Source organism: Styela clava, chromosome 15 (assembly GCF_964204865.1).
Source record: "Styela clava chromosome 15, kaStyClav1.hap1.2, whole genome shotgun sequence".
Lineage (NCBI taxonomy): Eukaryota > Metazoa > Chordata > Ascidiacea > Stolidobranchia > Styelidae > Styela > Styela clava.
The window spans coordinates 12,305,521-12,318,477 of record NC_135264.1 but is presented as its reverse complement, the minus strand read 5'-3'; the positions used below and the strand labels follow the sequence as shown (position 1 = coordinate 12,318,477).

At 34.7% G+C, this 12,957-nt stretch overlaps 1 protein-coding gene and 1 long non-coding RNA gene across 2 annotated transcripts; both read left to right on the top strand.

The window, feature by feature from the left end:
* The first annotated feature begins 1,134 nt into the window (after positions 1-1,134).
* LOC120334520 (uncharacterized) lies at positions 1,135-4,881 on the top strand. The gene is made up of 6 exons (XR_013468965.1): positions 1,135-1,353; positions 2,053-2,192; positions 2,720-2,787; positions 3,070-3,141; positions 4,097-4,192; positions 4,258-4,881. It is a non-coding gene; the product is annotated as an uncharacterized LOC120334520 (long non-coding RNA).
* A 3,639-nt stretch (positions 4,882-8,520) lies between these two features.
* On the top strand, positions 8,521-12,924 carry LOC120334521 (uncharacterized). The gene is made up of 7 exons (XM_078109457.1): positions 8,521-8,700; positions 10,550-10,727; positions 10,873-11,105; positions 11,184-11,295; positions 11,587-12,167; positions 12,508-12,776; positions 12,883-12,924. The coding sequence occupies exons 1-7, from the start codon at positions 8,547-8,549 to the stop codon at positions 12,922-12,924; spliced, it is 1,569 nt and encodes a 522-aa protein (XP_077965583.1). The 5' UTR covers positions 8,521-8,546.
* Positions 12,925-12,957: the final 33 nt, after the last annotated feature.

The following is a 12,957-nucleotide window of genomic DNA, read 5'->3' as shown; positions in this document are numbered from 1 at the left end:
CACAAAAATACTTCAAATTGCGAAAGAAGAAAAAACTGTGGGGTGAAGTTTCTTATCATTATCATTAAAAATATTCAAATGCCAAATAACAAAATAAATCAAAATAACAAAAATCAGACAACGCATTAGAAAGTGTTGAACAACCTTCTTGACAGTCTCTTTTTAAATTATCATTGTGTCAAAACAAATAAAACATTTAACTAAGTGTTGAAAAACTAAACGAATGTTTCAGGCCGCGAGCCGAGGCCCTGAAAAACGCCTAGAAAGTGAGTTTCGTAGCGCACATCAAGTAACTACCTGAAAATGATTTTTCCTAAAAATTTAGTAACAAATATCGCAAGATCTAGCAGTAATAACTAAGATTCATCCGCTCGCTAACAGCTGATTCGATTCAATTGGTAGGCCTACGTCATGCAGAAGTCATTGTTCATTGCCGGAAATGTAGAGAATATAGGACAGATCATAGGACAGATCGTAGCACATATTTCTTGTAGTAAAAGCGTCTTTTCCGTAAAACGTGCAACTTTTGGAAGTGGGAACAAGGCAATATTTGTTACTAAATTTCTGAGGAACATATTAAAATCATTTTCAGGTAGTTACCTCATGTGCGCTACGAAACTGAAAAATAAATGGCCTCGGCTCGCGGCCTATTTCAGATAACGCTTTTCGAGTATCGCTTTTCGGATCAATGACTATTTTTTTATTACTTTTAAGGCAAGTTATTTTATGAAAATTCTTATTTTTCGAAATATATTTTACTGAGTTTCCCTCTTCAGTTTTCTTGTTAGAACATGCAAAGGTAGCATACGTAAACATTTTGCTTGGATATATATTTATATAACGGTGGCCTAAATGCAGAACAATATAGTGAACCTTAACGTTAAAAATACATCCATCATCGACTTCTTATGATTGTCATCATATATTCACGAAACTCATTTGGGTACTTTCACCTCTTTTATAGAAGGATGTTTTTCTCGGATGTAAACACTCTCAATTTTTTTTAATGTCTCCTTTTAAGTTACCCACGTATGGTTCAAATCTCGTTTCTGCATGTTTTGTTTGTTATTGATTAATTGGATGACGCATTGAGCAAGAACAGTTCTTTTGAGACACTACGTTATCTCCGTTTCATATCAATAATATGTAAACAAAGAAGAACGATGAGACTTGAATCAAGAAAATTCTAAACAGTGCAAAGGTTCGTCGGAGCTCGATTGAACCATGTTGAAATTAATAAACGTCGCAACAAGTGAGACCTTTTTAATTGCTGCGATTGTGATATTTCTACCCATTTCAACGAGTACTGAAAATTGCGGAATAACACCGAAGGATGACATCAACGTGACACAGGTAAGATATGCTGTTCATTAGCAATAATTATAAAGCATTTATTGAACATATGGTGCATTTTATTTTCTATAATATTAATATTGTTTACGGCTACAGAATACGTATAATATTATTCATGAAGTGGACAACGACCGATGCCAGTCCAGTCCAATAAATCAAAATAGTTCCAAAGCTGATCTCTCCTGATGCACGAAACTCGTATTTACTGTAAGAAAATTCAACGTCCATTATTTCAAACTCAAAATATTGTTTTCAAAGCCACTGACTTAGCTTCCACGACAGAAAAGGGTTAAAATTCGCGGAACACAAGGATATTTAGAATGTTTATTTGATTGGTATATTCCAAATCACATTCTGATCAAACAATTCGTGCGCAAGAAAGTGAAATTACCCGGTTACTGAAATAACCTTTTCACAACCTTAGGGTTGTGTGAAAATTCATGTTGTGTCGAATCATTGTGAAAATAGGCGTTGTGGCGAATCCTTGTGAAAATTAAAACGTAAAACGAGAAATTTTCTCGTATGAGGGAAAAGTATGCAAATCAAATCGCAATAAAATCAATTTTGCGCCTGGAATTGTGGCCCCTATGGAACTGCCGCGGGTCACCGATTGAAAACCAATACCCAAATGCATCACATTTCAATCGTAAAACTTCAACCTAATAAAAAATTTAAAAAAGTTCCTCATTTTCACAACAGCTTCCCAAAGTTTGGTACCAGACATTTCATTCGCATGACGAAATATTTTCCAAAATTATTTCTTGTCAAGTCATTACGAACGTGACCCCTGATGCTGACGGCAACTTTGAAGTTCGCGAAACCAATTAATATCAATCCGGGTATGGTAGAAATTTTATATTAAAGATCCAAGCCGATAATTTTACTTTTTTCGATCATTATCGTAGTTATGTTGCCATTTATCGTTCATTTTACATAGTTCCACCGCAGTATGTTGAGAAACTATCGCTACTATACAACTTCAGCTATACTATTTCATATAGCCCTGACATGGGCAAACCACGGCCCGCGGGCCAAATCCGGTCCGTTGGGTATTACAATCTGGCGTGCCAGAAGCTGCCACAACCAAACTAGTTTTAGCTGAAAAATAGCTGAAGGATTTTGTTGAGATTGCGATCAAATTTAGTTTTGGCACGAGGCTTATTATTATCCACTTTTACATTTGTAACACTGTAAATATTGTTCATAAATTGTAACCTTTTACGTCACACTTGCATGTTCCGTCGGTCTAGGTGGGCGGATTTTTAGCCCCTGGTCTAGAATTCTTGTCCACCCCTGATATATATAGCCTGTTCTATGCCAAACACATTAGCTTTTTCTTTAGATTAATCGCTGTTTCTCTATACAGAAAATCTCCGGAAAGCTTTACTGTTTCTGTTGTTAAAAGCGATGAAACTGCAACTTATACGGGTGTAGGTATGATATAATATGTTTCATGTTGCTTTGAAATTTGTGCATCTTGTTGTTGTTTTAATGTAATTCCGTCCCACAATAGCCAGGAAAAAAAGAATTTGGAATAAGAAAAAGTATTTTGGTGGTAGAATTGTTGTCAGGTAGAGCCTGAGATGAGCTTTTTGAGAAAAGCTAAACTTTGTTACAACGTGGTCATTATCCACCAGCAATACAAAAACATAACGTTAAACTTTAAGATATTGCGAAACAGCAGAGTAACTACCATACGCTCAAAATATTTTCCAGGGGATTCGAATTATTTCAAAGCTGCAAGTAGACTGACCCCAACAAGGTACGATAAGGATGCACTAATGGGAGGTAAGATAGGCGTACAGTTATCACGTAACACGTTAATGGATACGACTCAGAATTGGGGGCCGTCAAAGACTCACAAATAAGGGTCCGCGGGCCAAAAGGTTTGGGAAACTCTGAGTTAGATAATTCACGAATTCAAAAGTTTGGAATTTTTAATACGGATGGTACTTGGTGTTTAATACTTGGTGTTGCCACTCGTAAATCAGTTTTGGTTTTCCTTTCCCCAGTAAAACTGCAAAACTTTCATTTTATTGTAGCTTAATGATTAATTCATTTTCTCGCATGCTTAATTTTCTAATACTGACCGAATTGAGTGTGTATATATATATTATATATTTATAAATGTCGGAACGGCCCTTGCTATAATTAATTCAACTGAATTGGGAAATTTCCGTCCAGCAGTTGGTTTCCGACTCTTTTAATGCAATTTCAAGAAACTAATTATCCCTATTAAGCAATGTTAAATTGATGATTCGTACCGTACTCACCATCAAAAACAGTAGTTTCTTAACTCTAAAATTTCCCTTTTTCAAATTAGATATTTGAACCTTAGATGTCGCTGCTGGATAACCAGCTTTGGTTTCTCGCGACTTCCCTTCCCCAGTAAAACTGTAATTTTCATTTTTTTTCTCGTATTTTCTGTGTTCATATGTTTTTTATTTATTTACTGGTTGGGAAAAATAAACTTGACTTGATACCCCCCAATCTACCAAGAGCACACGCTATCGTTTTTAAATATGACCCTGAACGCACCGCACCGTATAGTAAAAGGATCTGTATAGTCGGGCCTACACAATTGGTACATAATTATACATTTCGAACTCTTGTTTTTCAAAATAAAGTTCTGAAAAATGAAACTTTACAACGTAAAAGTTTATATTACGTAAAGAAGTATAAGAAATTGCTAATATTTTACAATACTGCGTTAATTATTTCCTCACAATTCTAAATTATATAGCTGTTGAAATCGGAACCGGAAAAAATAAAGTAGTTCTTGTGACTGATTATTCAACATATTGGATTCATGTTTTTTGCAGCTCAAGTTTCTCTGGAGGTGAGACTTTATATCATAACCCAGTCAGTCATCAGGCCCTTGGTGAAAATTTGCTATTTTTTTAGAAAACATCTTCGTTAATGTTTTCACTTCAAAACCAAATCCGACGGCATCAGATTTGTTGCGGACAAGAAATGCTTTGATTGATTTGAACGTTACTGTGTCTCTTGATATGTCCGTTGGATGTTCCAAGATGAAATAGGAAAACTGAAACTACCAAAGTGAAATTACAGGATTACTCATTAACAAATTATTTGACTATATATATTACTTATATTATGGCTATTATCTTTATAGTGCAAGTATTCAGTATGTATATTATTATGATATAAATATAGTATATCAATGCTCTGTGGAAGCGGAAACGATAGCAAAATAGTCTGTGTCAAACTAGGCTTACTGAAATCGTTCGATATATGCTTGGGGTCTTCCGTTGGGTGAGTCGGATACCATACAATAGATGGACAGTTAATAATACAAGTCTTATCCTTCAAGAGTCCCGAATGGACCCGGTTTTAAAAATAAGGTTTAAGAAATGGAAAGAGCAAAGTGAGATATTAGACGTTTCAACTTCAAACGTTCCAACTTTAAACGATATTAGCCTTACAGTGAGTACACCATACTAATCACACTAGCGATATAGAAAAATGTGTTTCAATTGTGCATAAACATTGTGAAACAAAATTTGAAAATACTTCGCAATAAATTCAACTTCTTTCTTCTAATTTACTTCCCAAAATCTCACGACTTTCTGTTTCTCATGCCGTTGCTTTGCATGTAATGAATATTTATCCATGTTGTCATTCATCAGTCAAATCTTTGTAGATACACGATCTAACTCAGTGATTTTCAGCTTTTCAAGTGGTACGCGATCAGCTTTGAATTATTGCAACAATTAACTTTCGAGTTGACTAAAATATGGTGGCAACGTTTTCTCTTCATCTCTCATACTGTATGTAGTCGATGAACGGGTTTATAGCGCTACCAGTACCGTATTTATCTTCAGAGATCGCCCTCGCCCGCTACTGCCCATCTAACACGAGGCGGGCTCGTTTTCGCTCGTTTTATGTGTTACGTTCACAATGCATCTACATTGAGAAATTGGCAACAAGGGATAGTTCGACGTACCTGATGTATGTGTTGATTGATCGGCATAATCTTAAGTTTTATGGCTAATTAATTTGGAGACTAGGTTAGGCAGTTTGTGCTGGCGGATGGCGGCGTCAAAAAGTATTCGTCCGAGTTTTGCGACAATTCAGTGGTGGGGATGATTAAAGCTTTTCAGCTGACGGTCTGACAATTTTGCACGCGATTAATACGTAATTACTGCACATAAATATTGCGTTAAAACTTTGCACCACAGCCTATAAATGGATTTAGTGCCATATTTCAAAAATACTCCCACGGCGGGTTTATTGTGGCATTGTTTCCCACCCGAAAGGGGATTTTGTCGGTGGTACGCGACCAGAGTAAAACACTAATGTGCCACGCAGTCTGTAAATAGATGAGAACCGCTGATCTAACTAATCCAGATGAGCTGCGTTTTGTGAACTTGAATGTGATTATGGATCTCCTTGACGAACACGATTCTACTACACTTTAAATAATAAAGCAGTGATGATTTGCAACCAATGATATTAACACATGAAGAGACTAGACTACACATTAAGTTCCGGACAACAAACAAGTTATGCATATTGAAGATATTTCTTAACCAAATTACAACTGTTCTTTTCTTTGTATCGAACTCACCATTTCACCAACAACAGGTTCGAAAACCATGCCAAACCTATAGCTCTAAAAACAAAAACGGGTTCAAAAGCAATCGCAGTATTTAAAAGCAATCGCGCAATCCCCTTGAATCTCTAGTTTTAGATTACTGGATGAAGAGCGGATGAAACGATTCGCATTTTGTTTAAATTCATTATCGTGGATGATTTCAAGAATCATTAATCAGCTTTCAAATGACAGGACAACCAGAGCAAAGGCGACACGATTTTTTACAAGGAGGGCCTGCTTCGGACTGCAAGTTCAGCAATCTTTACTAATGAGTGGCTCGTTTTGTGTTTATCTGCGATATATTGACATTATCCATTGATACATTATGTGACATATTCTGTCTAAACTATTTTTCTCGCAAATTAATATTTAAACAGGCAACTTTGTGTAAACGTGATAAAACAGTTCAGATTTAAAAAAAAACAAAGTGCTTTTTATCGTTTATTGTGAAACATGAGACGTATAAACTTAGATGAAGGGAGATATCAATTCACAATGCAATTCTGTAATTTCTTTTTTATGCGAATGTAATATAAAATGTTGATGCATTCCTAAATAGAAATCATTACTGAAAATTTTTGGGCCCGTTTGAATAAGTTTTGATCCAAAATATAACCAATACCAACTGTCGTTATTTTGAATTGCGAATATCAGGACCTTTCCGGGAGTCGAATTTTGAAAATGGCAGATTGCAGATTATGTCTATAGGACAACTGGCACTGTAGTTTTTGTGCATCTCACATTTGTATTATAAAAAAAACACTGAAACTAGGCGACATTTTATAATATATACTAAATCATATTTAACGACGCTGTAAATGAATAACCATTCCATACGTAAAAAATACTTTCCTCGCGTTAATTATACGATTTACAATGTTGACACAGCAATAAAAAATTGAAGAGATATGCCGTTGCTAAAACTGTGGTTAGAAAAGCGTCACATGAAACAACCATAACATAAAACTATAGCAAGAAAAAACAATGAAATTTAATTTCAGTTTAAACAGACACTAAGCATCCTTTCTATCGTGATTATGTACCGCTAAATTTATTTTGTTTTAGTTTTGTTTAATATTATCTATATCCTTGCGTAGAAGTTCATGGTTGTGACTGATAGCCCTCAAATCATTGAGCTTGGGTAAAGCGAAGTTCTACGCATAATTGTGGACGTTGGTTGACGCCAAAGCAATTTATATCAAGTATATATATGGATACCATTAGAAATATGGATGGAAATATTATCCCAATTGCTATTCAAAGAGAGCCACAAGGTAATATATCATGCTCTAAGTCTACTACGGACATGAACCGCGTCTGACGAATGTCAATTTTGTTCCCTGGCTACCGTAAGTGTGGCACGCAGTGTCACACGATACTCAAACGATACTTAATATAAATATAAGATGTCACAATCTAAGTTCTAAGTGTGGAATAATTTATAGAAGAAATATATCGAAAATTGCAGAGTAATATGATTGTTCTACGCTACTATCCTTCACAGACGCCGCATATTTTTGTTTGTCAAATACTAATATTTCTTTTCGTCGCGTTCCGTCAGGCACTCTTCAGACTTTTTTATTGAAAAGAAGTATTCGGTATTGTTATCTGGTGATCCATTATCAGAAAATATAATTCCAACTGACCACAATACAAAGACTAATATTTAAATATTTGCGGATCAGAGTAAGGTGTTACTAAGCTGAACCGAGCATCTGCTAGTTGAGGCTAATACGTGTATATCATGATTTACATTGCTAGTAACAACGCCACAATATATTAATGTGGTTTTCAGGTTTGATGCTCAAATATTTAGACACTAGGCATGATATATGTATAAATCTACGTAACAGGTAATATGTAACCATGCCTCAAGCTTATAGCCTGTATGAATTCGTAATTTCAAATTTCTGGGATTCGCGATAATTATAGGTGGCGGAGTTGATCCCCGAGAAGATATATTGGTCACGTATCTATAAGGAAATGTGTAATTTGGTATTGAGAGCTCGCGAATCAGGAGTAGCTTCAGGTAGTTCAGAATTATTTTATCAGATAAAAAAAATTTCTGATCGAAACAAAAGATAATAGAATGCTGAGGTTTGTCGGATGTAATGTAGATGTTCGATTTAACTTAATTGTCCAACTCAATGAAATTGCTATGAAATAAGGCCATCGCTACGTCAATTTTAGGTGTCACTTTTCGACCTTGTAGTCGTTTTGTGTGCAAGTGTTGGAAACGTCAAAACATGGATTAATATCACATGAGTGATGCCAATTCTGCGTGAAAATTTTTGACAGATATAGCCCAATAAGGAATGGAGCGAGACCAAACCAAGACCAATAGTCCCGACCATTAGAATTGTCACAATATATCCTTGCCATTTTTTTTTAAATGAGTCTGAATGAACAGAGTTTGCTCAATTGGAAATAGATATTCGGAATCTTAGACATTAAAGTTTTTCCATTGAAGTAGCAATATGGACATGGAGAGCTCATAATTAATTCATTTTAATTTGATATCTTATTAAAAATATTGTATAGTAGTAAAACTAAAATATAGTATTAAGTTGTTGAAATGGTGGGCGGCGTAGAAGAGCGGCAAGCGTGGAAGCCATGGCTTCGAATCTCGTTCACTAAAAATCCCACTTCTGTACAAAAGGGAGACTTTGGAAATATACCAAGAAAATTAGTTTTGTTTGTGAGAATTGTACACGAAGACAAATCAGACGGTAAGATGATATCACATTTCATAAATTCTAAACAAAGTTGTTTAGAATCTTTTTAAATTTGTCGAACCCAAGGCAATTAGAAAGCGTTAATCGATCAATATATAGCAAATATATATATTTTCGTTTATGACAAAGGGTACTCATAGCTGAAAGTCTAATTCTTGTGATTGGGAAGTGGTTGTGAACTGCTTCCAAATGTCTATATCAAACATTGTAAAACTCATAAGGTTAATTCACAAATTTTAGGACGTAGCCATAATGCTATTGGGACTTACGTATGACAGAATATAGCCGTAACATGAACAGTATGTTAGTAACGAAACTATATGCGAAGGTATGGTAATTGTTGAAGCCAATATTCACTGATATTTGGTCAAAATTAACCTAGCAAATGTGTCTTTTCATCATTCGATTGTTAACTCTACAGTTCGATGTTATTGAATGTAACCACAATACCACGTTTGCGTAGGAAATAAAATTTATAACAGTACGGTATTTACAGAAGATGAATGTTACTACCATATCCCCGTGTGGCAATATGGTAGATGTAACATGGCGACAAAGTTGATTTTAATATAATTTCAATAATAGGCGGATAATTTTTTTGAAGTGTGTGTGTACCAATATAGAGGTAACTAATTTTGTTCACATATTTTACATCAATTTGTGTAAAGGGATTAAAACCTATGGGCAGGGGGTATATTCACTTGGCTAACACAGACAGTCCCCGAACTCGTAATAGAACTAAAATATAGAAAATCGGAATAAAATTATGGTCTAACCCTAACCTGATACGCATACTACGTGAGTACCTTTCGTGGCTCCAATAAAGAATATAATAGTAGAATTAGGGTGAAATACGTGATATTGCTTTAGTGCGACCAAATCATTAAAAAATCTTGTAAAACAAAACTTGTTCTAATATTGTCACACCACATTGCTTATAATTCCAAGAATTAATGCTTGCTAAAACCATAAGTAGATATAATCCATAGTTGTGAGATTCATCACGTTCAGTAAACACTTGGCTCGGTTCTTAACGATCCTACTTTCCCTATTTGTACTGTATATTGATGAAATTACACATTGGTGGATCGTAAGTGAATTAATCGGTAAAGGTATCATTTTTTTTATTTATATATGTAGATTGGACTATGTTGCCAGTATTTTGTTGTTGTTATATGTTTTATTGCGTTTATAACTTCAGTGGTCTTTTGCGCCTTCGATCAATTCGAATTTTAAAATACAATACTAAGATATATTACAATATTTACAAATATATAATTATACAATTAAATCAATTACAATAAGTATCTAATCCTAAATATTTCTGCCCGTAGACAAAACAAATTCAATAACAGTTTCAACAATGTCCCTGTTACTAAGCACCTCTTCCAAAGTTGGTTCCAATTTAAGTTTTCTGGCTTTACGAATGACTGGAATTCTCTGTTGATTATATTGCTGACAATTCAGTAGGTAGTGGGCTACGGTCAAAGTTATCTTTTTTTCTTAATGTAGGATTCCTGCACTAAATTACAAATTTAAACGGGAAATTAACGATATATATAACGGTTACATCGAGGATTTCGCCTCCAGATAACAGCTTTTATTGAGTCTCTCTTCGTCCTGAAATGCCATTTGTAGTTCGTGTTTTGAATCTTGTCTGCAAAGTGTTAGTATGAGTAAAAATATACTAATGATTACTGACTTATACACCAGTAAATATAACATGTCACAAGGCTTGAAGCCTCTCGAGTCAGTTTTTCCGAAATTAATTTATTTTATCGAGATAAAATATATAAATCAAAATTTCAGTAACATTTACAATTTTTTTTTATATAAATTTCAGTATTCACATTGAGAGATCTACAATATGAGGTTAAAATTTATCAAATCAAAGCTGAACTTGAACTTCTGAGCGGAATTCCCTCTATTATGATGGAAATGTATTCAATTCCGGAAAAATCATTCGACGACGAAGACTCTCTTTTTCAAGGAAAAAATGTATCATTTGGAGACACAGTAAGGTACTGGGAAAATATTTGAGAGCGCTAAAGCTAACTTCAACGTTATTGTATCATAGTCGCAAAATTTTATTATTTATGGTGTTCCACGCCATGAAATTTTGAATCCCAGATTCATTTGTAACAATTTTAATCTTTTTACTACTAGAGTACATCTGAATGATGCGTGGAATGGATTATTTCAAGCTTGCTGGAAAGGCAGCGTGTCTGACGTGAAACGTTACTTGAACATAGCACAAGAACAGCTCGAACTGATCTCTGGGTTACCTAGTGAACATGGATTTATACGGGATAGAGATTATGAGCACTTGTTGGGAACATCACTCTTTATTGCCTCTAGAAGAGGAGATGAAAAATTATGTAAACTGCTTCTCAAGCAAGGTAGACTAATATTATGTTCTACATAACAAAACCTTCATAACTCTATGCTAATTTGTAATGTACTAACAATGTTTTCAGGCGCAAATGGAACGTACACGACTTTACTCGGAAACAGTTGTCTTCATGTCTCTGCATCCGAGGGTCATTTATCAGTAATACAACTGCTTGTATCGCATGGCGCTAACGTTAGGTAAGCCACTAACTAAAAATAAGATTGATATCGGTATATTACATCGTATTCACATAGAGAAAATTAAACGAGTAATATATATACATGAATTCTCATTCAAATATAGGATTATAATTTTCTTTTTGGTAATAAACCGAATTCACGTTTCTCCCTCCCGCTCCCGTAAATATCATGTAGATTTACGATTCATTTCACCATTGGTAACTCACTTAACTTAGCTCTAACCAACCTATGCATGAATTTATGTGCCTCTATGGTTCGAGACTGATGTTTTTTTTATAACTTGTATAGGTGTCACAACATTCACAACAAGTCGGCAATTGAAGTAGCCAGAGATCGAGGGCATATTGAGTGTGCAAGATGGTTATGGCTTAACCAATGGTCATTATCAATTACCAAAGACATGGTAAATACAATAGAACGACCTGAAATATCTTCAAAATTATTCATTACACCGCCAGTGGTTCCAGAACCAATCAACGGAAATTCTAAAGAAAATCGTTTTCGTGGTAAATCGCCATCAAAAAATGCTAGAAGTGATACGGGAAGAAAAACATACAAATCAAATGGTACGAGGCCGCAAACAGCTTATCCTCTTCGTTCTAGAAATCCAACGAAGTCTTATGGGTCAGTATTACCATTACGAAGCTTCTCCGCACGTTCAAATGATGCTGGAACTTATACTTATCCCACGTCCGAGCTTCCTGTCTTTCCCACCGGAAAACATAAAGATAAAAATGAGAAAATAATCAATTTTTTCATATCACGAAAAGACAGACAGCAGTCTATACCGACGAGATATACAACACTCAATGCTCCAATAACAAACGTAATGGGTGTGGCTCTTTCCCCAAGAACAACATTAGAAAAAGGTATTGAATCTTTCTATAATAATTAATGAACGCATGTTTTTTGTCAAATAAGATTTGCTCAGAGCAATCCTACCGGCACTCACTCAGAATGATACAAATCTCTGATAAAAGTTGCGGGCTGTCACGGAAATGGAAAAAGCTACTAAAACTATTTATTTAGGTCTATGTATAAACAATATGTTTTTCTCCAGTCATTTTTGACTGCTACTTCATTACAAAACAATGAATACGTTTGTTTTTACACCTGTCCAACAGGTCGTTTTCCCCCAATTCTTAGCGATACGTTTTTTTTATTGTTTTCGAAGAAAAACATAAAATGGATGTAATATTTACTTTTCAGAACGTGTTTCTTTGTCTCAAGCTCGACCAAGATCTGCAGTCTGGACAGATAAAGCATATAATCGCCAAGATAAAGTAGAGCAAAACAATAATGAAACAAACGAGGAATATAATCATAAGACTGAAGAATCTCGATACTCGGTTTCATTTGAAGATGATAAACTTGTCTATGAAGATAATTTTCTTAAAAGTATTGATGGTATTTCAAATCACGAAAATTCTTATTCTACCCCACCTCCAAGCCCAAATCAATCTTTAAATTACCCTGAAGTATACCCACTTTTTAACAAGGACAATAATTTATCAGAATCCCAATTTAAAGAAAATCAGGATTATTCTGACAAAAATATTATAAAAATTCCTGATTCATTACCAGACGAAGATTACATTCCGTTTGATTCTCATCGAAAAGAATTAGACAGTTTACTCGAATTTGATAAAAAACAGGAAT